General features: G+C 36.8%; 2 protein-coding genes across 3 annotated transcripts; one reads left to right on the forward strand and one right to left on the reverse strand.

Annotated features, from left to right (window-relative positions):
• On the reverse strand, positions 1 to 5648 carry LOC131782218 (proteasome subunit alpha type-3). Its single transcript, XM_059098928.2, has 12 exons — positions 5513 to 5648; positions 4570 to 4652; positions 3824 to 3947; positions 3280 to 3312; positions 2942 to 3010; positions 2445 to 2518; positions 1991 to 2060; positions 1721 to 1786; positions 1318 to 1364; positions 870 to 937; positions 359 to 423; positions 1 to 226 (listed from the first exon to the last, which is right to left on the reverse strand). Exons 1-12 carry the CDS (start codon positions 5531 to 5533, stop codon positions 185 to 187), a joined length of 762 nt encoding a protein of 253 aa, XP_058954911.1. The 5' UTR covers positions 5534 to 5648; the 3' UTR covers positions 1 to 184.
• A 125-nt stretch (positions 5649 to 5773) lies between these two features.
• Positions 5774 to 11682, forward strand: LOC131782255 (uncharacterized). 2 transcript variants are annotated; one of them, XM_059098982.2, is made up of 6 exons: positions 5786 to 5908; positions 6479 to 6604; positions 7650 to 7854; positions 8239 to 8557; positions 10080 to 10335; positions 10520 to 11682. In XM_059098982.2, exons 3-6 carry the CDS (start codon positions 7693 to 7695, stop codon positions 10638 to 10640), a joined length of 858 nt encoding a protein of 285 aa, XP_058954965.2. In that variant the 5' UTR covers positions 5786 to 5908; positions 6479 to 6604; positions 7650 to 7692; the 3' UTR covers positions 10641 to 11682. The 2 variants fall into 2 exon arrangements, with proteins under 2 accessions (XP_058954964.2, XP_058954965.2); XM_059098981.2 differs by lacking the exon at positions 6479 to 6604 and having other exon boundaries at positions 5774 to 5908.
• The last annotated feature ends 15935 nt before the right edge of the window (positions 11683 to 27617 follow it).

The raw sequence follows: 27617 nt of genomic DNA on the forward strand, positions 1-27617 counted from the left end.
CGTTATTCAAACGTTTATTCTGAGATTGAAAATTCTACAAAATATGTTACACACATAAAATTTGACATAAACTGGCAAACGCGACGACGAAGTCCCGTTAACGTCTTGAGCGCTCTTCTGTTGCTGGGAAATCACGTCACTACTGCAGTACGAATTAAACGAACAGAACAAGGATCTTGATATCTCAATCTTCATCTTCTGAGCTGGATTCCTCTTCAAGTGATTCCTGCAAGAAAACATAGGCAGGTCATGAACAGAAAGCAGAAACCGAGGACAGCCTAGAAATCCAGGAGAACTTTCCATCCTGTATTATGTGTCATGATGTTCTAGTTCTTTCGTTTAGTTACAGTTTACTAACCTTCGCGTATTTTTCAGCCGCTTGTGCGATATCTTTGGGTACCCACTCATGTTTACCATTGGTAACTGTAAAAAAGACATGCATACATACATAAAGTGCAGTTTTCATTAGATTACCGAAAGAAATTCGGTAATTGTATGAAAGGTATGTCCTTCAACCTCGCTCTGTGATTAGTCAGAACAACTTGTCATCTCATTGGTTCCTCTTGAAATTCACCTTTGTTCTGATTGGCTGATACGATATCTTGGTTAAAAAAAAAGTGCAAAGGTACACTGTTAGACTTGTAGCCCTGACGCTTTGGGTGACTATTGTACCAATTTGTCCTAAGTACCACAAATTTGATGCTATAAAGTGAATGAGTGTCTGAGGGGCTTCATCGGTTTTCCTTCCTCTCGTCACTCAACTAAATTTGGGACCAATTCCTCAGACTTACAAAGTTGAAAGCGCATTGTGCTGGCTGTCATTCAAATGTGAGCCATGAGAATGGCAACAATGAAATCATAAAGAATACCTTCTCCTATCCAGCTTAACTCCAGTTCAAAGTTTTTGTCCTTGACTTCATCATGTACAACATATATTCTGCGAAAAATTCATGTACATATGTGATGAGGTAAATCATTGTAAGAATGATAGGATTGTAGACTTAAAGAAAAGTGGGAAACCAAAGCTTTTTTCATTTGACAACCGAGCGAAAATTCTCTTCAGTGTTGAGTGCAATGGAGAGATGGCCTAACAAGTAATGGATGAGAGGTGGGTGGGCAGGGGCTTATTTCAAACATTTTTTTAAATCAAGAGTTCAGCAAATATTCCAGTGAGGCAATTCAAAGAACAATGCATTTGAGGAGGCACAGGGCATTTACAAGAAGAAAACAAATGAGTGCAATTTGAAATTCAAAAAATTCCACATGGTATTGAAAAAGCAAAGACTTTTCAAACCTAAAATAAAATTTCCAACCTACATTTTAGCAACTTCTTTCACTAATTCTTCACATGTCATATCTTTCATCTGTAAACAAAAACAAAATTCATAAATTCCACAAATACATGTATTACGGTAACCATACAAATATAAAGAAAAACACTCATAATCTGAATAAGTTTTTGGACAAGGATAATAAAAAGGATAAAATGTTGTAAAATACTGAAAAATCCACTAAGGTTACACAAACAATACAAAAGATGCCTGAAAGAACAAAAATTGACAAATATTAGAATAGAAGGGATTTGAAGTTTGACATGATATTCAGTCCAGCCAAAAAATTGTTCAAATTTTTATTAGATTACAGGTAGTTGTAACTGTTCATGGTAAAGCTGGGGAAAACCATCTTCATTAGGACTTGAAATAATTGGTGGTAAACTGACCTTAAGTTTTTCGATTTCTGTTTTTGCAGCTTGCTTTGCCTTCCCAACAGCACAGCCATGGAACCCCTAAAAATCCAGCCGAAAAAAAAAAATTAAAAAACAATTTGACCTCGTCATATGTTTTGTTTTTATGTTTACACTACATGCGTAATAAAATGCAGAAACTTTCAATGAAGCTACTGAGCAGTTAAAAAAATTAAAATTTATCAAACTACATGTTATATAATTAACATTCTCATTGAACAAGACATGAGGACAGACATTCCTCACCCATGATACTCCTGAGGGGTCTATCATAAAGAGCTCTGGTCCATCAGGTCCATGGGAACTTAACAGAACACTGTGGGAGAAAGAAAGGTGCCGATCATTCACAGTACAGCAACACACCAAACAAAATGCAGATTGTTCTATAGAAACATTTTTAAATGTTTCTAAGAAAATCCCAGCAGTATTTTTCAGGATCTTGGATTTTATCTACAATACAACAATTGGATTTGACAAACAAAAATAAGAACTGGGAAGCATGACACAAGAAAGTTGAGATCTGAAACAAAAGCTGGAAGGAAAAGAAAGTTAGGAAAGTACAAAAAAGCCAATTTGAGTTTTTTTTTCATACACTACCCTATGTGGTAATGTGACTTCTTAGTACAAATGTAGATTGTTACAGATAAAGGACAAAATGCAAAATGAAACCATTACAAAGCATGTACATTGAGCCACTCACCTACAACCAAATGGTCTAACAGCACTGTACAATGTGTGAGCATGAATGTAACCTGACACTCTATCAACAAGGTACTGAAAAAAAAACATACAACATGTCAAAAATACTAAAATTAACTGTGAGATGAATCAATGTGTCCAAACTTTATTGAGTACAAAGCAAGAATTCCCATTCAGTGCACTTCAGTGTTACTAATAGTACAAGAAAACAGCGAACTAAAGATGATTTTGATTATTGATGTGAAAATAAAAAAATACAATAAAAGGGGAAATGTTGAGAACAAAAATGTACTACATGAAGGTGGGGCAGGCCATTGTAAGTAATGGAGCAATATTTATTGTAATGTTTGGAAACACAAAACACTGATGTAAATAAACAAGCCAGAAACTTAAAAACATGAATGGTGTCACATCTGCCACTTTCAAAAATACTGTACAACCTGTTTGAGTAACTTCAATGGTAAAATTACAGTAAGTGCAATGATTTCATAGCCTTACTTTCAAAGGTATTGGAGATCCATAAGTTGATCTGTAATTGGCAGCTTCTTCCCTGGCAACACTAACAATCTTAAAATCAACAACAGAAATGTTTGACAACAACCACCAAATTAAAATATATGTAGTCCACATCACCATTGGAAAATTTACTTAAAGGTCTTTATGACCTGAGGTATAAGAGGTTTACCTCACAACTGATAAACCTATTCCTGTCAGATAATGTGACCTTCAGGAAAATTCACAACTTCTAAAATTTCACAAATCTATCAGAAGGCTTGTACAAAGTGAGTTCTATGATATAGAGATGATTTGTGTACATTAAAAAAATCTGTACATACTTGTCTAGCATCAGCTATCAATCCTGCCACAGCCTGTGGTGCAAAAACAAACAAAGTATACATGGATATCAAATACACTGAGCTACAGAACACAACCTGTACATACACAATCTGAATGCAAGCTGTTCACTAGGTATTACTCTAAAATGGACAGCAGACTTGAAGTACAAATAAGTTGTCAGTCACAATATTTGTGTAAATTCATTTTACATGTTGAATTCGCTTTTGATATACTATAACTTTAAAACAAATTTCTACCCAGGTTTAGAACACAAAGGGAATTGAGCTCATTTTAGTTGATGGAAACTTTTTTGAGCAGGATTTAATTTTCACTGCAGTGTTCAGTTCACATCACTGAAGTCAATAAAGCCATACACATCAGCTAGCCTCACACTGATGACAGTAATAAATTGTGTACAGACAAAACATTGAAATTATATACAACTGTGTTTGAAATAAGCAAACATACTTTTACTGCAGTCTAAAAGGATTGATTGTTAGTGTCTTATTCCAAAGTACATGTGTATGCATGTACTGTACTCACCATTCCAATGTGACTGTCTATATGTATGATTCTTTTGTTTGCACCATATTCGTACAATTTTGAAAGGACAAGCTTTTCAACACCAAACACAACCCCATCCTTTCCTCTGATGCCAACAATAGTTCTGTGGAGAAATACAGAACAGTCAATTTATTTTCTCTGAGTCCTGTTATTTCAATCTCTTCTACTACACACTTCACATGCAAGTCAGAGTAGATTTCTTAAAGTTACAAATATTTTTCCGATATTTCCAGTCAGAGGGATGACCAAGTAAGGAGGATACAAAGTCATGTACCAATCCAAGTTGCTCAAATTTCCTGATAAAATTCCCAGATTTTTAGATCTCTTACAATTTCCATGATTCCAAAAGATGTTTGTTATGCTGCATACATAATAAGCTTCGTTCACAAATTAACAGCTTATATTACTAAGTAAGTGATGTCACTTTTTCTCTTGTTCCAGCTCTTCCAATGCAACTCAACTCAAACATAATCTGGTATTGGGCGACATGTCAAAATATGAATTGTTCTTAAAAATTGTCTTGTTTCTCAAATTTAGGTGTAATAATTAACATAGAGATCTTTGGCAAAAAGGACATCAAAATTAGAAGGAAAAGAGGAAAATTTTTTTTTTCATCATAGTCGTATTTAAAAAGGGATTTCTACAGAAAATAACGTGTAGGTTTGCAAAAGGACATGTATGTGGAGTGCATGCCAAAGTTCAAGATATCACAATACACAACCTACCCACTATTCTCCACTGCCTTTACGGCATATTCCACTTGAAATACTCTTCCATCAGGAGAAAACTGAGATGCAGACAAGTCATACTAGTAGACGAAAGACAAAAACAAACACAAATGGTATAAACATTGTGAAAAGATTGAGAAAAGAAAGTTAAAGTTTAAACACTAACAGATGCCATCTCACAATCTGCAATCACTCTTTTGACTAAATGGCTTAACCAAATGTCTTCCACGTGTGAGACCTTACACTAAGGTGAAAAAATCCAAGATAAAGGAAATAAAACTTAAAATGCTGCATCTTCCTCTTAAGAAAAGTTGTTGTTCCTGGATGCTTGTAGTATTCTGCATTCATCTTGTTTTGTTTGAGTCTAAGATTACTTTGGGAATCACAATTGAAAAAAAATTTGAAAATTGCACATTGTTTTCTAAAAAGTCCTGAGTCATGTATGATGAAAAACTAATCACTACTCAAGTAAAATCTATGAATAATCAAAGGTTGGTTATTCTTTAAAGTACAAGTAATGTGCCTTTTTCTCCTCAGCTCCTGGCATAATTGTAACATACAGAATCTTCCACTAAGATCAAAATTAATTTTCAAATAATTAATGTAATTATCATGTGTTACTTAGTGGTTTAATTCAAACTGTACGAATTATATTATTTTGCCATTTCACAAGCAGCTTCAGTGTTTCATTGAAGTGTGAGATTAAATCCTTTGGGAGAAAGTTTCTGCCTGCTTTGCTTAACGAAAATCGACGAAAAATTGGCCGTAGATACAGTTATCATCTACAGCACTAGTAGGAAGGTGGTTTGAGACAACACTAAGACTGAAATAAAACTGTCAACATGCACGTGGACACTCTTTACGGAATTCATATCTCAAACCGGATTTAAAAGCCTTATTCGCTGCATGTCATTGTTTAATAGTGTATACTTCCACTTACCCCGGTTCCTATAGAGCTCATAGTCTAAAACGTTGCCCTTATTTTTTCTTCAAAGAACACTAGATCTCGAAACTCTTCTTTACAATATGGCCGCCACACGGGATACCGAGAGAAGACTAAGACCGATGACTTAGCAGTTTAGTACGCATGTCTCCAGTGCTACGAACTTCAGGGGTCTCCCTAAAGGTTCATTTTGTTTAGGAATGAGCACTGGGAGGTCTTTCACGTGCTTATTGTGGTCAATGTTTCATCATTCTTTTGTTCTTTTCCATATTAGGGCCACGATTTGACTTCCGGCACGTGCTTGGAGGTAATATCACTTGATCGTGGGATAGTACTGAAGAATAACAATCTGTACTCGATTGAACGGAACAGGTCGGAGCAGTTTCTAAACAGGTTTGTGACACTCAAATTCATTCATTTCTAGTCTTGCAGTTTACCTAGAGATGCGGATATTCGAAGTTCCGACGAGGAACCTGAGATACATCTGAAAAATTTCCATTAGCCAACCTTTTTTAACCCCTCAAGTCATTTAGTTAATGAACCGGAAATATTCACTTCGTTGTTCTCAGCTGTTTCGAAAAATTTGATTACAATGCAGTTACAGCAGTGTTCATAATCCGACTTAAAACGCGCCGATTCTAGCCGAAATTTTCTCTTCCTAGTCGCTTCTTACGGTTCGATCATTGTCTCGCATTATTTGTTGCAAAAGTTTTCAATGGAACTGAAGTAGAGAATTCGAAGTCTCCAGATTAAAAAATTAATATTAAGGTTTTTTTTCTTGTAAACAATGCCTTCAATATCTTCAATCGAGATTACAGTGTGCTTGGTGCAGTGTGCTTTTGCGAGAAGACTAACACTATTCTCTTGGATTTTGTGTTTTGATTTTAAATTCTTACGCGTAAAATCTTAGGAATGAAGTTTTATCTGAATTAATATTGCCATTACTACTGATATTTTTCTCAGAGAGTACCTTCCTCCTTTAGCTCCAGTGCGATCGGTCGCTGCAACATCAATTTTTTTTTCCCGGATTTTGGGATTTACGATTCGTTTACGAATTGCGATTTTCGTATCAAGGTTAATTTTTGTAAGGTAGGTAAGGATACGAAACAAAGAATTAACCGTAAGCGTACATTTAAACGAGAAAGGATTTGTAAGTCGAGAAACTCGAAGCCCAGGAAATATTATTAGTGCATACTTGCAGGAAGCGGAATCATTAAGGGGAAAAAAAAGTTTAAAACATAAAATTGGAGGCCTTTCGCTGTCGCCACGGTAGCCTTCTGCACGCTTTGTACTTAGACTGGAGGTAAAAGTGAAAGCAAAGGGGACAGTTGATTGTCAGACACTCGAGGAGTGTGAAGACTTGATGTGAAAATAGAAATGCAAAGTCATGGTTAGCGGGGATGCTTTTTTCTAGAAATAAATTTGTTTCCTCTATCTGAATTTTTTTTTTTTATTTTTCAAGGTCGAGAAGAGTAACGAATATTTTTCCTCCTCTTAGTCAATCGTCCTTTACTTTCTTGCGGCGTTTTTCGATTCCTAAGCTTGGTATTGCGAAATTCGTGTTCGATTGTGCAATGCTAATTTCTGCTAGTGCCAATAAGAAGCGAAACAAACGCGATTGAAGATTTGATTCTTCATTATTTATGCTTGCGGTCTATACCCGTTCATACATTCATTTAATTTCCAGGAGACAAAAATTTTCATCTTATTTTTGTGTCTTTGAAATAACTTTATTATCGACTGAAAGTTTTGGGGCTTTGTTTACAATCACATTTGAACTCTCCCGGGAAACGTGCAAGTGTTAAGTATCACATTTCAGTTTTGCCCCTTCAATAATTTCTTTATTCATGCTTTACTCGACTTCCTTCCTAAACGCAAGGGGGATAAATAATGTTGAAAATGTCCACAAATTTATACCGAAGACTGAAACAAATTAATTTCTTTTTTTCTTGCCCAGACGAGCAGTAAAATCATGTGTTTACAAGTAGTATGCTTTGAAAATACCCCGTTGGGAGTCGTTCTTGTGCCGTAATTTCGACCCAAGATTTTAAGATTGTGTAACACAGTATACTGTTCTAACAAGGGATTGGCTCGTGAAAATAAATTACTCTTATTTTTTCCCATATATTCGCAGTAATTGTAACCAGTGGAGTTCGCTTAGCAATAAATTCTGCGATATGAAATCACCTTTGACACCACGGACCTTGGAAATTTTCTACCAAAACAACGGTGGAAATGGCCTGCTTGATTTACTCGCCCCCGAAGTTTTCTACCAAATTATGGTTAATCTTGAGCTTAAAGACATCAGGATCTGCATGTGCGTCTGCAAAAAATGGAGGGTAAGTGAGCGAGTTTCTACAAATTAGAGCATTTTTCAAAGGTTCAATACAAAATGTGTAGTGTACATTTTAAAGATTTCGTTTCTTTTGCACTTAATCAGTCGTAGATCATAGTAAGCCTTCCCGGTGACGACATAATTTTTGGAGAGTACGGAATCAAGCACTGTTTAATACAAATGTTTCCAGAAATTTTTTCCAGAATTATAATTTTATAATTTTATTGACACGGAAGGCATGGAAAAAGCCCTCCATAGTTCATCTTACTTTTGGTTTTGTTTTGCAGTTGGATTTTTTTTTTCACAACCGTCGTCATTCTCTACTGTGTGAGACGCGGAAATTTTTAACTAAAATCCCAAGTTTACACTTTAATCTTCTTCATTTCAGCTACTCTTGTCCACGGGATACTTCTGGAGAAATTACATGAATCATTCGTTTGACTTTACGGATCAAGACGAAGAGAGACTCACAGGAATGTTGCACGAGCTCGGTAGCTCGTGGTTCTTCGGCTGGGGACAGGGAATGGTTCAGGGATTACCCGACGGGAACTTGTTCGAGGAACTCCCAAGGCGCTGGAAATCCGGTATCGTGCACCCGGTTGGACCGGATGTCCGAAGTAAAGTGCCTGATTACAAGGCCATGTACGAATCACTTCATCAGCTGCAAAAATTGCAAGATGAAGTGAACGAAAGAGAAATTGTTTACAGTAAGTGTCTGTTCTATTTAACTGTGAATTGTGAAATCGTAAACTCTTTTAACCACGCTAGAAGTTCATTTGGTCAAAGGAAGATTGAAGAAAGATTTACTGAACCTTTAAAATTTTACGAGAAGTAATCGTGCAAACTTGAAAACTGAGCAAATTTTCTTTATCAAAAAAACGTGATAGGGTTCGGGCTTGTTAATACAATACGAAGATTCTTTTTGTCCGTATGCCCGTCTTCATCAGTTAAACTATTTCATATTCCCTTAATTTGAGGTTTATTGTAATAGAATTCTCAGCTCATTCCTCATCAGCTATGATGCTCTCCTTTTGCCTCAACCCTTAACTTCCATGAGTGACCAAGACAGAATTTCTCCTTACAATATCAATACAATATCAACCAGATATGTGATGAGAATAAGAAAAGAAGAAGAAGAAAAATATCAATTTGGGAATAATTAGTTGATCTAATGCTAAATTCTCTGAACTAACATTCTAAGAATTGTATGGTTGACAGTAAGGAGGATGATAAATTTGATCTGGGAGTCAAAGGGTTAAGATTAATTGTAAAATTCGGTAGTAATTTTGTAGAAGAGCCTGTTCCTTAAGGTCTTTTTTCGTTTGTTTTAATTTTTTTTTATTTTGTTTGTGCTGCTATTTGGTGAGGGTTTCCCAAATTAAATACTTTTGCTTTGTCAGTTTCACCTTAATAGATAAGTGTATCAGTGCATACTAAGAAGCCACACCGCAGATGCCGAGCACCGTGCCAATTCAGGTACTACGGTCCCCCCGGCTGGCGGTAATCAGTGTACAGTAAGTGAACATGCCTTCAGGCTTACAGCAAAGTTTTTTACAGGGGGTGGGGGGGGGAGGGGGAAAGGGGGAAGAGAGGAGGGAAGAATAATTTCAAAGGGGGTAGACTGTAGACTATAATATGGGATTTGTTATTGGTGATTAAACATAGGAACATTGTGTATCTACGGCCGTATGGTCGGACCGACGAAAGAGACCTTCTTTCCGTCGGTGGTTACTAGAAGTTAATCGATTTTGTCTTACTTTGTTTGTAGAGTATCAGAGCAGTTTTAACTAGTATTCTCCGATGATTATGCTCAGTCTCTCCGAGAAAATCGCGGTCGCGACTTGCTTTTAGGCGCGTTTCCTCCTCGCCGTGCTGCGTTTGCAGTTCAGATCATGCGCGACTGCATGGGTTTCTCAAATTGTGATTGACAAATTGTAGTGCTTCGTTTTCAGCGAATGGGACTAATTATTGCGTGCCGCTATGTTGTGTAACTTAGGTTAGTCTCACGGCCTTTTACTTGTCATTCGGGATTTTCTCATCTTTCTTTCACATCTTTGAGAATTCCTCGATTTCTGACTTCAATTTGAATGTAACTGAGTTTCGCACGAAACTTTGCAAATTTTCGTTCCTCAGCTGCTATCCTATGCAGCCGTTTTTTTGGGATGTCATTAAAGAAGGTACTTCTCTTTCACACTATGCTGATTTTCTTCCGTCAATTTTTTTTATCAGCTGGTTCCTTAGAGAATAGTGGAGAATGCCCGGTGGATATGCTGTTATTCCCCTGGGAACATGACAAACTACCTTCTCAAGAGGAGGTCATGGAGATTTTCCATTTGAATACAAATCTACGGTTAGATGTCACTTACGAGAGGTCAGAGAAAAGCTTCGCGGAAGGAAAAGAACTCGAAAGGATATTCAAGTGCCGAAGGAAACTGCCAAGCGAGAGCATTTTCTATGAAGCACTTCCCAAGGTTTTGGACGATGGGTAGGTTAAGGAATCTTACTACACGGTTTTTCTTTTTGTGTGTGTTTCAGTGCTTTCAACACAGGGTTGGAATTGCGTTTTTCAGTCAAGCATTTTGACATGGAAAAGCTCCACCATGTGTTCAACTACGAACTGAAAGGAGCGGAGCAGCGATAACATGATGTTTTTTTTTTTCTTCGAACAGATTTATAAAAGTGCACGTCGATTATCAAGGTCGTTCTAACACGTTCAGACCTTGCCCAGTCTTCATTCTTACCCAGCTCTCGCCCGGTTGGTGTGGAGGTGTTTTGACAGGAGTGTGGTAACGAGCAAGAGAACCCTCGGTGTTCTAAACCCCATAGTGCCAAGATCATATTTGGAAAACGCGGATTACACGAATTACCTACCCGTGATGACGCGAATATCTACCTTTGTAACGTTCGGTCGATATTTGCGAAACAACAACAGTGGTAAATTCGATCCAGACACAAATCGTCGAGTTAACAACTTTGTTGACTACACTCCAGACATGAATAGTGACAAGATTGTCTTAAGTCGACCTAGCTCAGCAAGATAGCCTTGTTATTTAAAACTCGGCGAATAGCTTGTACTTTCTCGCTCTTCGAGTGAACTTTGTTAATATACACAGTATTCAGTTGAGCTCCGCTGAATCGAACTGCGAAAAAAAAAATCGAGTATAGTTCGTAGCAACCGGAGAGTTCGATTAAGCTAATGGCGTATTACTAAAACTCCTCTTTACGGAAATGGCTTTAAGTCCCTTAAGCTCTGAAGATCTAATTCGTAATTCCTCTTACTTAGCAACCAGATATTGCCTTGTGATTAGGTGTGGAGAATTTAAGTGAGATGTCACGGTAGTTACACCCTCTAACTGATAAGTTTATCAATTCTCATCACTGGTTTTTTTGATAAAGTATCGTCACTTGTAAAGAGAAATTGCGCATTATTCCCATCTGGGAGTCAAAATTTCATCAAGTTCGATTAGGGGACGTCTTTACAAAATGCTGTTCATCTCTGTTGACTGTTGAGTATTCCTTCGCAATTAAAATGTCCTACGTTATATATGCATTGTTGCCTAATACTTTGAGAAGTTTCAGTGATGACAGAGAGGCCGGCACTCAGAGAAGTGTTAAGGCTCTTAGATCAAGTAATTTTTTTCTTAAAGAAAAGCTTTAACAATGTATTGACGGCGCGGGTTAGACTGTGCTGTTATTGTTGTTTCTGCATAACAGATGACTGTCCCAAAAGAAAGTGTTTTAATATAACTCAAACTACATAGTTTTTAAAATGTTTATTTTATCAACTGTTTAATATATACGGAAAACTCGAATAAAAAAGTGTTGACAGTAACGAGTGGTGTTAGAAAAGGCCGTAAGCTACCATAAGCTGCCTAGAATGACTCGGGAGACTGAAGTGTCTAGCGACTGATTTGGATGCGTCTTTGTCATTTCTTTCTACGTCGCGAAGGTGTTCCTAGAATCGGTTACCTAGTCGTCTGGGACAAGTTTTCCATCATGAGCGAATGAAAGTCAGGTTGGTCATTGGTTTGAAATGAACATATGACCAGGAAGTTCCCTATGTTTTTTTCGCGTTTGATAGAAATTAGCGGAGGTTGTGAAAAGATAGTACAAGAGAGTGCAGTGCTGAACAGCTTTTTCCGAACCAGCTAATGTCAAATAGAGGTATCTCGAGGTACTTCCGTGATTTCCAAACATTAGTTCCTTGATGTAACGATATTCCCACAAGGTTTGATTTGCTCCCTCAAAGGGTGGCCCTAAAACCTATATGAATGCAGATCTTTGATATCAGTATTGGAGAATATATCTTGATCTGCCAGTTTCAACTCGCTATTAAAAAACTGTCACCGTCACAGTGAAAAACCGCATATAAGAACCTAGGTTTTCTCAACTTGGCCTCCACAGGTTTTTGTATAGATTTAAGTTTACTGTGAAATTAGACTACCAAGGTTCTCAATCGCGTTCTTAATTTTTGTTAAAAAAAAACTTGTATTGGTGGGTATAAGTGTGATATTGCGCTGTATGCCAGCCTCATAGTGCCCCGCTCTACATGGTTAACTTGTACATACAGTCGGATATTTTGCACAGCTATGGATGTCTGCTTGACAGTACAGTATTGTGGTCTTAGAACACCGTCGGTGTTCTGGTTAGTTTTTGCGACCTTTTTGTATCGCATGCGATGTACTTTACTAAATTTGAACAAATTCTTGTATTGAGACTTTATCCAAGAATGGTTCTCATAAGAGGGGTGCTTAACTAGGAAATTTTAGCTTAATAAGTCATTAAATTTTAGGTTCTTACTAGGTTCTTTACTGTACCAAACTTTGCAGCTAAAAAACCACCTAGCGTTGTCTCGAACAGTTTTGAAGTTGTCAGATTCAAAACAAAATATTCTGTTGAATAATACAGGACACGGTGAATCCGCACTCGAAGGCGGAACACTCTGTTTTCATTTTCCAGCCTTATCGCGTTTGGGAATCAACCGGAAAGCTCATTTCGTCGCTTTCAAGGTTTTAATGACCATTGTTTTCTGAATCGATCCTTTAGCTAATTAAAACTTGATGTCCTAAAGGCCTATTTAAATAGAGATGGAACGGGTTGTAAAGTAGAGACGACGTGCATCACGCGAAAGGCATATACAAACTATTTAAACTAAAATTATGTAGATACCAAGTTCGCGGCATGTTACTAAGAGAGTTCTTTGCATGAAGAATCTAAATCGCATCACGAGTGTTTTAATTACGGTATACAATATTCACATCTTTATTCAAAGATCTAGCCTGACCACTGGACGACAAACTCGTTCAGAACGGCTAACAGGTACTGGTTCAGGTGCCTGCTCTATATCAGAAGCTGGACTCATGCGTGTTTCAGCATTTCAAAAAGTGGAGAGGGGTTCTTTGTGCCAAATGAGAAGAAATCAATTACTTCATTCCTCTTTACTCAAATCTCTAGTAACTGTCTCAATCAACAATAATAATTTAAAGTAATAAATTTCGATTTTTTTTTTAAATCACAAATATAAGTTTATCATTTTATCAAAATAATAATAATAATAACAGTAAATTACTTAATTTGTATGGCACGTTTGCCAGCGATGTTTACAATAATTCAATGTAATAATTTCGTGAACAAAAATGGCGCTGCGGTGAAATCCGAAACGATGAAAACGAGCCGTTTCCTCTTCCTCTTCACCGACGTGGCTATTTACAAATGAGGCTTTTAGCAAGACCTGCTGCACTTAAAAGAAGACATTATAAAAACCTGCTGGCATAGTTGAGAATGAGTAGTGCGCCAAACGCTACTAAACTGTTAATAAATCTGTTGCCAGTATCAATATGAATTGTGGCAAGCAGTAATCTGTTTTCTGGTTTCCATGAAAACTCAACGACAATCGACGTTTTCAGTATCAATTGCAACTACTGCTCCTTTTACGCTTGTAAGATGGGTCAAGAGTCTTGTAAGCTGGATGTAAGCCTTAAGACATCTTGCTTCTGAATTTCAAACTAGATTTGCCAATATTGGAATAAATCCCATTTACATTCCTTTGAAATCAACAACCAAATTTTAGTTCGAAAAATTCGAAGTGATCTTTGTTTTCAAAAAGTGCCGAAAGTCCTTCATTTGAACAAGATATATTATCACGTTGACGAGACTGTTGGAAAACGCCAACAGAGCACCCACATAGCGGATGAGAAAATCACTTTCAAAACTTATGGTGTGATCTTGTGATCTTGTCAAAATTGTAAAAATTAAGTAACTTAAATAAAATGCATATGAAAAAATAAACATAAGCATAATAGAAACCAATATCATGGTTAATCGTCTGTTTTCAGCCCTCTTCATGATTTTGATAGCATTATCACATTGGATGTCGATAGCTCTTTTCATTCTTGACCGCACAGTCAAGATCAAGCATATAGTTAAAGTAAAAATCACAATACTTGGCAAAAAGTATTGAAAAGTTATAAAGGCCAGGTTCACTACTCCAAATGACACATACTGATGATTAGGCCTGCAAACTACAGTGTAATGTGTGTCATTTAGATCATATCTAATCCCCTCCATAGTTGCAACGGGGAGCAATACGTAAACACATGTTGAGAACCAGGTAAGGTAAAGCAATTTTTTAACAGTAGAATGTTTCAGTATACGAGGTATCTGACGTGTTGAAAAATATTTTCCAAAGATGATAATCAACAGATTATTTATGGTAACTGAAGGAAAGAAAATACCCAAGTAGCGAAGGATTCTACAGCCCCATCCTCGTTCAAAAACTTCAAAAAATAACTGACAACCAGTAAGCGGAAGAACTATAAACGCGCAAAGTGCATCAGATATAGCAAGGCTGGAGATGTAGACATCAAAATTTTTCCGGAAAGAACAAGACTTTAGAAAGGACGCTGCACTTTGGTTCGACTTAACAAAACAAAGTATGAGAACATTTCCGAAAAACGCTAATATACCCATAATTACAGAAAACATCAGCAACGTAAGTTTGGTTGAAGAGCTCAAAGGTAAAAACACATAGATTTTGCTACTCGAAAGGCCTGTTTGGTTGGCATGCGAAGACACGTTATGTGTGGAGAGACAGCAAGAGGCATTCATGCCTTCCAATTTGAGCATCTACCAGCAACCTTTGAATCCAAGAAACCTATGGGAAAATGAATTTAACACAATGAAAACCACCAGAGCTCTAAGGATTTGAATATCCTCTTATAATCACTCCCATAAAAAACTTTACAAAAATAGAAAATGGTGCTGCCGGAGTACGGAAAGGTTATTGGTTACTAAGAGACCAGTGCTTCATGTATTGGGGACACACTTGAGGAGAAATGAAAAAACGCAAAGACTTCTATGAGGGTTTTCGTAGCTAAGGGTTGGGAGGAGGGGGGGAGGAGGAGGTGAAAAATGTTAATCAAGAATGAAAAAATGAAATTAAAAAAATTTACCATGTTGTTGAGAGCTGTTCATCTTCTTTGGAAAACAGTTCTGTTCGTGAAAATCGGGTTTAACTGAAAGACTTCTGTGGGAGTTTTTTTTGACCAAGGAGGGGGGTGGGTTAGTGGGGTGAAACTATTAATCAAGAATGATAAAAAATTCCAAGAACTCACTTCTTGAAGATACTAACCTGATATTTATATAATATTTTTATGATCTAGGACTTCCTTTTCTGAATGAAAGTACACTGGATACATCCGACCTGCATTCCAACTACAAGGTTAGGGCATCAGTTATGGACCTGGTTTTGCTAGCTGAAAGATCACGGAAAATTTCGATTTTAAGTACCGGTCATCTTTAAGTTAAACAATACTGCCGTTCGCTCCGACGAAGGGCTAACGCTCGAAACTTCAACTCTTCACGGTGGCCAATTTACATCCTTAACTTAGTTGATAAAACCAAATTAGCTTATTATACTTCCCCACCGACGCAATACAACAGTTTCGTTAAAAACTTAGCCGCTTTTACGGCATTTAAATTGGTTGAAAATAAATTTTGTTTTATTTTTGTTTATCAATCTATTTATTTGTCAATTTGTTGGTTAGTTTCATTTAAAATCGTATTTTACGGTATGATTCCGAGCTTAGATGACGTAAAGTTTTGCAGAAAAAGGCAACAGCTTGAAAAAAAAATAGTGCAACTACTGAAAATTATGGTTTGAATCACGTCAAGAAACATTTTTAACTCCGTTTGTGGAGCGGCTGATTACAATCTGCGATATGCAGATGATATTTCTCAAGTTTCTGATCCTGTTTTCCTATTCCAGGATATCCTATTGTATTAGCAAAGGACAAAAAATTCAGTCTTTGGAAAAATGCAAGATTTTAATTCGAGACCTTAATCATATCTGAGCCAGGCGATTGTAATGAACTGAAAGCTCTCCTCTCACATGTGGTGCATACAAATGACAAATTTTCCTAATCTTGAGTTTGTATACGAGCATAAAGAAATTATATATGGTGAAACTAATACGTAAAATTCCCCTGGTTTCTTTTTTTACTGGGTAGAAGAATTAGCGAAAAAGAAAAACAGCTGTTTTATTTCAACTAAGTTAAAATATCCCACATTTTTCTGAAGATGCGTTTTCAGAGTGTTATTCTGGTAACACCCATTTTCGTAAGAACGGCTTTGCTTTGGCACCTTTAAGAAAACCTATGGATTTCGGCGTTCATTTTAATGGAAAGCCGAACTAAAAAGTTTACAACATGAGGTTTATGAGTGAAACTTTCACTGCACTATTTTCTGAATACGATGTTACTGTTTGAGACCTTTTGCTATTTAGTATTCCGGGCCGTTTAAAACTGTAAAGGAAAGCAATCAAAACAAATTGTCGAGATTTGCAGTTTTAATTCCAAGTGTGTTTGTACGTGAATGTGGTTATGCGTGTTTATTGATATTTTAAAATTGCTCAGCCTGAATACTTCATAAGTATCATACATTTGAAGACATAACATAGATTAAAACATTAAAATACCTGTTCGTTTTGTTGGCCTTTACATTTCTGCCCTTCTGAAAGCTTATATATCTGCTGCAGGTATAGATTTAAAGGATTTTAACAATCTAAGAATGTTGACGCGTTCTCTTCACAGGATCTCCATGTTTCCTTTTAGCTGTATGATTTGAAGCAGATTCATTACTTACGCTGCCTTGTAGTGAATAAACAAAACGTTTTTTTGAGGCACTTGAAGAGTGGGTTTAAACGTTAAAGAAATGTCTCCATTGAAATTCAAGTGTGTGCGTAATGAGGAATATAGGTAATATTTACAAATGGAAGGTTTTATGGAAATTGGCAGCATTTTGATCTTCAATTGTCGTGGGAAGCCTCCGTCTGATTGTAGCTTTTTTTGCATTCATTGAACGAATTTTCATTTCCGTAAAAATTTACATTACTAGAAAAATGTTGTCTCTCGATTCATATGACTCAAAAATGTAAAAAAACCTGATGATTTTGTCAAGTTTAAAGGCTTAGGATTGTTCATAGTTTAATTTCGAAAAATGTAATTGAACTTTAAAACCGCTAAAATACTAATTATAAAGCCAACAAAAACTGAACATTAGCACTCAAGTAAAATTATCTTTCAAAGAGTCACTCAGCCACTATGAGCTCAGGATCGAGGAAATGTTATTAGTTCCAAAATTAAAAATACGAGACCGGGTTAATACTATAGATAATACAAACAGATGGATACATTGTGCGTTAAAAGGAAATTTTCTGTTTTGAATAGTTCTTAATTTCCGTTCCTGCTTATTGGAGACGCGGTTATTTCTGCAAAACCAAAAAGAAAACATTATTCGAACATAACAGTGTGCTCATCGATATTTTCATGGTAAAACCCTGTTAATAAAATTTCGATGATTTAAAATAACACATCTTGGAGGCAAACCAAATAACAAATATTTTGCGATGAAAGGAGTCAATCAATATACCTAATTGTTTATGATTTAAGCGCTAAGTTTGTTTTTGTGATCATTTCAAGGCAGGAAATGACCACCACCAAGTATGAGAATTGCATGGAGGAAATTAAAATCAATTAAACGTGCCAAATCACCCCAGTCAACTTAAGAAAGCTATCTGCCATTTCCTTTTTTCAGAGAGGAGCCTGGATACAAATATCTTAGCTTGAAAGAGTCTCATTTCCAGGTAAACATTGTTATATGTCAAAGTACACCCTTGTTTGTGGCAGTTATCTGCAGGTCATGTGGGGATTCTTAACCAGTATCAATTGAAGGAAATATATTTCGTTTACGTTATAATCAGAGTCGGTTATGCAAATGCCCGACAAATCGACAAATAGCCACACTAGAGTGCATTTTATTATTAACGATACAAAACAAAACTGCCCATATTTAACTAAAGGGGCGAGTTTCCACAGTAGCTCGAGAGTGTTCTTGGGAAAAACACTCAACTTTCACAATGCCTCTTTCCATCCAGGAGTATAAATGAGTACCAGCATATTGTCTGGGAAGCCTACTGAAATGCTGGGAGGTAACCTTTCGATAGACTAGCATTATCCAAGGGGGCCAGTGGTAATATTCCTATTGGCTTTATTTCAAGGAAACAAGAATAAGCTCAGGGACAATGAGCCCTTTGGGTCAAGTACAAACCTTTAACCTTTTTCACTTTACATACTCAATTTTAGGTGATCATAGCTGTTTCTTTAATATACGCATAGAGTAACAATACACCGACAAAATCGCTGGCTTGACAGTGAGCGAAAATAATGATTGCAGGGAAGATTTCTCTTTCAACGACAGCGCGTTACCATAACGGCTATCGCCATTGATATGGTATATGTCTCTATTTAACATTGATTTCCATTTGTTGCTGGGACGAGCCAATTCGTCAAGTAATATTTCTTTTCTCATCTTTTTTTCACTCGTCGATGCTTTATCAAATTCAATTATTTAAAGTTGTCCCCATAAAATTGCATTCCTGCCCATTTCGATTCGTGTTTTGTGGTTATTATATAGCTGGCAGCGGTTTTTATAGATCTCGGCTTTGTCTCAGTCCATAAAAAAGCAAAGAAAGGAAGACGGCCAATATCCAACCATCTTGACTTCACTCTTGGTCAATAGCGCACATGATTGTCAATTTTGCTAATTTTATCTCTTAGATATCAACTTGTAAACTCTCAGATAGGACAGTATTCCCAATTAAAATGACCTCGAAATGTTGAAAATTTTGCTTACACCTAACGCTACGCAACTTTTCCTTTGTTTTTTCGAGTCAAAACAAGAAACTCACAATTTGTCGAAAAAGACGACTTTTTGAAACACTCTTCTTTTTTTCCTTTGGTGTTTTTGCAAGAAAGCTTTAAGAGTTCAATGCCGGAAGGCTTTTTCCATACCAGAGAGGTTTTCTATGGGATTGCGAGCACGGGACCGCACGGGTCATGTGATAATAGTGGCTACCACCAAAGTGACGGAACCTTGACAAATGATTGGATGGCGGAGGAGGGGGGGGGGGTAACCACGGAGATGGGTAGCCAGAGTGTTACTCACTTCATGCAACTAAAGAGGTATGTTGGAACGACACGATAATGGACATGTGGGACAGCGGGAAGTGGTGGAGGGCCGAGCAAAGACTGTTTGCGGTGGACTGGCAGAGATGCCATACTCTTTAATTACACGGAACCTCCAAATTCAATCAAAGAAATGAGTCAAACACACATCCGGAGTGAATACTTATATTTATTATAACTGATGTAACCAAGCTATCACGATAAAGTTGATGCAATTTAATTAATTAAGGCAGTATTAATTTGAGTGTCGAGAATTATCTAACATTTCTGTGCCTTTTTTTTACTTTGCTTTGTGATTGCGAGACAAAACTCGCGACACCCTTTCAGCCAATTAGAAATCTAGAACCAGTCATGTCCTGGTCAACCAAGTTTTCCGCTTACATAAGCTTGCCCTATTTGAGTTCTCATTGGCTAATCATGATGAATACCTTCGTTTGCCTTTGTCATCGCTTTGTTGTTTTACTTTTGCGACGTTCAATTAGACACTACCGTGTTTTGAAGCAAGTTAATATACGCATAAATTATCATAACTGTGTTTTGTGTTTTTTTATTTTCGTGCATATGCTATGCGAGAAACACAAAGAGAAGACGCACGTATTTGCACGTGTGAGCATTTTGGATGTCTTATTCACGCGCGTAATACTTGTACACATGCCTTTTTTTTCCTTTCGCCTGACAAGGTATTCAGGCCTCTTTTTTTCCCTTCTTGTTTGTCCCAACCCTGTGACCGCGGACAGAAAAACTTAATCTTTTTTTATTCTTTGCTTTGAATGAACACATCTACAGAGTTTACTGGGCCCTCTTTACTGATTAACCCGCAACATTTACGCTTCAAATAGCAGCGAAAGTCCTCCATTTGCACAAAGTAAATCACCACATTAACGAAACCGTTGGAATACGCCAATACGGCATAGCAATGGCTAACGATTACCCACGTTTCAACGTTCGTACCTAACTTGAAACCAATACCACGATAGGTAGCAAGAACTGCATAGGGTAAGTATGGAAGAAAGGCTGCAAGCATTATTACAATTAACATAATCGTACATCGCCTATTGGTGACTCTTAACATGGCTCTGATGCCATTATCACGTTGAATATCAATTTTTCTCTTCATTCTTGAACGGACAGTCCAGATGAGGCACACACAGATAAGAACGATAACAATACTTGGAATAAAGTACTGTACTGTTATGTATGTAATAATCGTGGCTCTAAATGGGAAGTAACCATTGTCGAAGTGGCAACTTACAGTGTAATGTGTAGCATTAAAATCGTATCTTAAGCCTTTGACCGATGAAGCAGGTGCTAAAGCAGAAAATGAAGCTGATACCCAAGCAAACCACAACAACTTTTTAACGGTGGAATTTTGGAGTATACGTGGGTTTTTACGTGTTGAAAAATACTTTCCAATGCTGATAATCAGTAAATTATTCATTGTAACAGACGGAAAAAAGAAATTTATGTAACGAACCAATCTACAACCCCAATGGTGATGAAGTATATCAAAGTATAGTTGAAAACAGATTAGTGGAACTGCAATAACTGCACAAAGAGCATCAGAAACAGCTAGGCTTAATATATAGGCATTTAAATTCTTCTGGAAGGAACATGCCCTCAGAATGGGAGTGGCATTTTTCCTTGAACTAAGATAACATATAATGCTTGCATTTGCCAACAATGCTGTTATTCCCACAGATGTGAGCATTATCGTCAATGTTATTCTAGGGGAAGGACTTAATGGAGGAAAGACATAGACTTTACTAAATAACTCTGTTCTGTTTTTATCTGAGGATAAATTTCTAGTGGAGAGGCCGGACGTCAGAGTCATACTTTTTGCATCATCCATCAGAGATCACGGGCAGAATCTGTGAAGACAAGCGCAAAAAAATATGGTACTGTAAAGATCTTAAAGTAAAAATCAGTTGATGCTGTTGTTGTTGTTGTTGTTGTTGTTGTCAAACGAATTCAATCTTACCATCAAACCTCAAAATTAGTCGCTTTTGTTATTTTATTAGATTTCGCCTTCTTCATCGCTATGCAACACGAAAGGAGTTCTTTTTCATTAACCTCCTTTCGGAGAGACACGGCGGCCATAATACCGCCAGTGCGTAAGCAAAGATTGTAATGACTGGGTCACGTGTTGTCAGAACCAAGCTGTATCACATGAGTTACAAAAAACCACAGAAGCCAGTAAGTCACGATGCTTTTTAAATTGTATAACCTTTTTTCGGCAAAGTTCGAAAAAGAATGATAAACCAACAGGACACACGCATACTTCATAATTTACATTTCACTTTACTCTCATCATGATACTCTTGAGGTGTAGTGCATGTTACTGCTGTGTAATGTAACTGGAACCCAGACTATTTCGACTAACCACCGCTTTTTACCATGATATTCTACTATGATTGCGACCATGCTTCGCTAACTGTGTCATCACAGAGTTGAAAATCAATTAGTTTCAATTCGGGTCTTACATGCCAATCAGGCGTTTAATTTTTGTTATCTCAAAAGTTTTAGGCATACAACGCTATTTACGTGAAAGTTTTATAACGCATATTTCGAAATTTTTAATTTTTATTACTTACGGTAACTTAATCCGAATGTAAAACTCTGGCTTTTAGGTTGCATTCATCAATTTCTTGCCCTTTGTACGAGATACTTTGAGATGCATGTGTTTCCTTCCCTGAATGGCTGAAGTAAAAAAAGTTAAAAAAAAAAAAATGGTCACTGCTGATTAAGTAATATGCCGGGTAAAAGTCTAAGTTTTGATTATCAAATAGTAGAGGGAGAATTTACTTTAAAAATCCATCAAGAAAAAAGCCCCGCCGAAGCAAGTAGATCACATCGCAGTAAAGGACTTTAAGAGCATCCTTAGATATCGCCTCTACGGTCAAATTTTAACCAGTGGTAAAATTTTGATGGGTAAAAAAACTTTTAAAAAAAGATGGGTAAAAAAACTTTAAAAATCCATCAAGAAAAAAGCCCCGCCGAAGCAAGTAGATCACATCGCAGTAAAGGACTTTAAGAGCATCCTTAGATATCGCCTCTACGGTCAAATTTTAACCAGTGGTAAAATTTTGATGGGTAAAAAAACTTTTAAAATCAAAGTACCTTGAGTTTCAGGTCTCAATCGTGTTTTTACATCATCAGTGCTCGGAAAGCCTCCAAGGAGTAAAAGCTTGATCGACCGCCTTCAACATTAGCTTTGTGGTGTATAGAAACAACCCCTCTGTCTATAGAGTAGATATTTCACGCAGGCAAAGTGCACGAAATTCATAATTAACAAATTTTCATAATCCCTTGTTCACTAGCAGCGTTCGATTGTGTTCGTATTCCTATTATTGTGATGATAACTAGCCAGATTTCCCCCGTTACTGTTAAAAACTCTTTGAAGAGAACAAGCAACATGCATGGAAATTTCTCTTATTGCATCTTAATACGTCTTTGAACCAAACTTTGAACGCTGAAGGAGATAACTGGAAAAATTGGTAAGTTTGAAGTGCCCAAGCCGTCATAAAATGTCTTCTAGCCACCAAGACTCCCTGACGTAATTTATTCATGTTTGCACGAAGTTTGCGTGCGTGACTAGTGATCCGCAGGAGAAAAATTCATATGCACCAAAAAAAAAAAAAAATATATATATATATATATATATATATATACAGTTCAAAATGACTAAAATGAAACACGCATGATTCCCTGTAACTCTGAGTTTCGTGCTTACGCACTCGTCAGATCCGTCTGACGAGTTCGTAAGCACGAAACTCAGAGTCACAGGAAATCATGTGTTTCATTTTAGTCATTTTGAACTGTATTTCGCTCTACACTCATGTGTATTGAGCACTTTCCAACAGCATTTGCTACAATTTCCCACAGTTATATATATATATATATATATTGTAAACTTGTTGTAATGTTGGTTAGTTTCATTCTTCAAAGCGTGTTCCTTATTTTACAAAAGTTTCCAACCCTTAAACTCTAGAGTGACCAAGACAGAATTTCTCCTTACAATATCAGTACAATATCAAGCAGAGAAGTAATGAGAATAAAGAGAAATATCGATTATATATAGGATTATAAGTTGATCCACTACCAAATTCTCTGTACTGACATTATAAGAATTGTACGGCAGACAATATGGAGAAATACTACCGAGATATTGGGACCTAAAGTATTAACAGCAATGTATTCGTAATCCTACACGGTTACGTGCAACAAAATCTACAGATGTTTTCATTGTCCTTGTTTTTATGGTTTTCCCATGAGAAATTTAAAATTGCCATCGACGCTCCCGCAAGTTTTCACGCGTTCCCTTGAAAACAAAAACGTGATGTTGGACAGTTTCACTCTCCAATGGGTGGCCTTAGTGTGCAAAATGTTCCAACTGTAATTCACATAGCGATTATTTCGTATTCCTTCTGTTACGTGCAGCAAAATCTATTGATGTTTTCCTGATCATTGTTATGGCGAATTCCCCGTTAGATGTAGAAAATTGCCAAATGGAGTTCTCCTCACTTAACAATTTAAATCCCACGAGTGACCAAGACAGAAATTCTCCTTACAATACCAATACAATATCAAGCAGACAAGTGATGAGAACAAAGAAAAATATCCATTACGGGATTATCGGTTGATCCAATACCAAATTCTCAGAGCTAACATCATTAGAGTTGTATGGAAGTCACTAAGTAGAATTACTATCAAGATTTTGGGGATAAAAGAGTTAAGGTGGCTCAAAATGCTTTGGGAAGTTTTAAACGGCAATACGTTGACGCAAGGATACTCCCTCGACACTTCATGTGTTCCCTTTAAGAAAAATTAACGCTAACATATTGTAACTTGGTAATGATGATAAACAGTTTTATACATCAAAGGGGGACCTTCTTGAGCAAAAGTTTCCAACTCTAATGAACCGCGATTATTTTCGTAATCCTACGCTGTCCTCGATTTGGTAATTTTTTGCGTGAGATAATCTTAATTGCGTTTTTACTTTTTATGATTAAAAAAAAATAACATGTATTGAGTGTAGGTGTGGATGCGATACTGCGCTCTATGCCGGCCCCATAGAGCCTTGCTCTTCATGGTTAACTTGTCCATACAGTCGTATATTTTGCACAGCTATGGATGTCTGCTTGACAGTACAGTATTGTGATCTTATAATACTGTCGGTGTTCTGGTTAGTTTTTGTTACCTTTTTGTATCGCATGCGATGTACTTTATCAAATTTGAACAAATTCTTGTATTGAGAATTTAGCCTAGAATGGTTCTTATAAGAGGGGTGCTTAACTGGGAAATTTTGGCCTAACAGGATATTAAATGTTAGGTTCTTATTAGATTCTTTATTGTACCAGACTTTGCAGATAGAAAATTGTATAGCGTTCTCTCGAAAAGTTTTGAAGTTGTCAGATTTAAAACAAAATCTTCTGTTGAATAATACTGTTAGAACATACCAAGACTTCAATTAAAAATAATACAAACTGGTCCAAAGAAATGGTCTGCAAGAGGTGAAACCACACTTGAAGGCGGAACACTCTGTTTTCATCTTCCAGCCTTATCGCGTTTGGGAATCAACCCGAAAGCTCATTTCATCGCTTTCTAGGCTTTAATGACCATTGTTTTCCAAATCAATTATCCTTTAGCGAAATTAAAACTTTTCAATTTTATGTCCTAAAGGCCTATTTAATTAGAGATTCAACGTGTTGTAAGGTAGAGACAACGTTTTACCATTGAGGACTTAAGGTTTTAAGAGGCTGTCTCGCTTATTTCCACCCGGTCAATTTTGCGTCAAAAATAATTTTGCTTGAAACTCTGTCAACAGAAAGACTTTACCTAGGAAAGAACTAAATTAGATTTGGTTTGATTCGAAATAATTTTCTGACTGCATTAGGGGCCATAATTATTTCCCAGTCCGTAGGGACCGTCGCAACGTCTCGAAAATTGAAAAATAGGCATATTTTGTAACATTGTAAAATATTTGATTCGCATAGTTAAGCCACAAAATTTATATCAGATTGCTTAAAAACCTTTCTAGTTTGCCATGAAGGTTAGAATTTTCCCTCTCAATATATTTGAAAAGGCGAATTTTAGCATATTCTGACCACTAGAAATCGCCATCGGCCGATGGCCGTAAATAACCTTGATTTAGACGTTAAGTTTTGGGATTTGGGACCTGGTTGACGATTCTATCCTACACAGCCGTTAAGTTTAGACCTTTATAGGCAAAAATATGCAAAGACCCCTGTACGTTTTCGATTTTTCAAAAGTTATGACCGTTTGAATCAGCACATGTACGAGCATTCGCGATTTTTTCGCCTACACCAAAATCGAACCACTGGAGCAGATTTCGTCATAAATACAGCTTACCCGCTTTGCAGCCCGACTTCATGGCTCACTTTAGAATTTTTCTAATAACCAAATTGATGAAATCCATGATAACTTTAACAAATAGCTAGGTATTGCCTTCGAAAAGTAGGCGGCATCCATCGTGATTCGTGGTATCAAAACAAATGTCGGAATTGGCCACATTTCGCGGTGAATCACCCATTAACATCGCTGCAGAGCTGAATGTTTTCCAAAATCAGAATATAATCTCTCCATGTCTGGAAGCTGAGGGAGAAATGAAGGTTTTAGGCTTCTGAAGTGAAGAAATAATCGCTTAAATTTAGATCCAGTTCGATGTTATACTGTTCTCACAAAGGTCCGCACAAAAGAGAAGACCGCTGATAGCTTGTGCCTTACGTTGTGCCGTATGGTTTGTTTTGTATCCCAATGTAATATTTGGGGAGGAAAAATTTTGGATGAAAAGAATAAATGCTTTTATCTGGAGTTTGATATAATATAATTAATAAATCAACTTCAAATATCCTGAGCTTGCTTCTCTTGAAATTCAATGTGGTTTTGTTGAGAGCCATCTGTAGTCATTTTGATATCCCTGTAAAATTGAGAGACAAAAAACAGATCCTCATAGACAAACTGTCGTACGTGATTAGTGATTGTTAATGTGTTACTCAGTAGACTTAAGTAAACAATGTCTTATCATGACGGTGGCTGAGAGTGTAGAATATGCTCTACAGATACAAACTACCTTTACTTCCGATATCAAGTTCTGACGGCGTTGTTATAATGTAATATATTATAATATCTAGTAGTCAGTGAAATGTTTTGATGAAATCGATTGAAAATTTACCAAAAGCAACACTTATAACATCTCTTCATACGAAGCATGTGTCAAGTTTTTAACACGTTGGTAGCCGATTTCTGCGGCTATTGACAGGTTGCTTTTCTGTGGACACAATCGACGCGGAACCGAGAGAAGCAAGCTCAGGATATTTGAAGTTGATTTATTAATTATATTATATCAAACTCCAGATAAAAGCATTTATTCTTTTCATCCAAAATTTTTCCTCCCCAAATATTACATTGGGATACAAAACAAACCATACGGCACAACGTAAGGCACAAGCTATCAGCGGTCTTCTCTTTTGTGCGGACCTTTGTGAGAACAGTATAACATCGAACTGGATCTAAATTTAAGCGATTATTTCTTCACTTCAGAAGCCTAAAACCTTCATTTCTCCCTCAGCTTCCAGACATGGAGAGATTATATTCTGATTTTGGAAAACATTCAGCTCTGCAGCGATGTTAATGGGTGATTCACCGCGAAATGTGGCCAATTCCGACATTTGTTTTGATACCACGAATCACGATGGATGCCGCCTACTTTTCGAAGGCAATACCTAGCTATTTGTTAAAGTTATCATGGATTTCATCAATTTGGTTATTAGAAAAATTCTAAAGTGAGCCATGAAGTCGGGCTGCAAAGCGGGTAAGCTGTATTTATGACGAAATCTGCTCCAGTGGTTCGATTTTGGTGTAGGCGAAAAAATCGCGAATGCTCGTACATGTGCTGATTCAAACGGTCATAACTTTTGAAAAATCGAAAACGTACAGGGGTCTTTGCATATTTTTGCCTATAAAGGTCTAAACTTAACGGCTGTGTAGGATAGAATCGTCAACCAGGTCCCAAATCCCAAAACTTAACGTCTAAATCAAGGTTATTTACGGCCATCGGCCGATGGCGATTTCTAGTGGTCAGAATATGCTAAAATTCGCCTTTTCAAATATATTGAGAGGGAAAATTCTAACCTTCATGGCAAACTAGAAAGGTTTTTAAGCAATCTGATATAAATTTTGTGGCTTAACTATGCGAATCAAATATTTTACAATGTTACAAAATATG

The sequence above is a fragment of the Pocillopora verrucosa genome, chromosome 7 (assembly GCF_036669915.1).
Source record: "Pocillopora verrucosa isolate sample1 chromosome 7, ASM3666991v2, whole genome shotgun sequence".
NCBI classification, from domain to species: domain Eukaryota; kingdom Metazoa; phylum Cnidaria; class Anthozoa; order Scleractinia; family Pocilloporidae; genus Pocillopora; species Pocillopora verrucosa.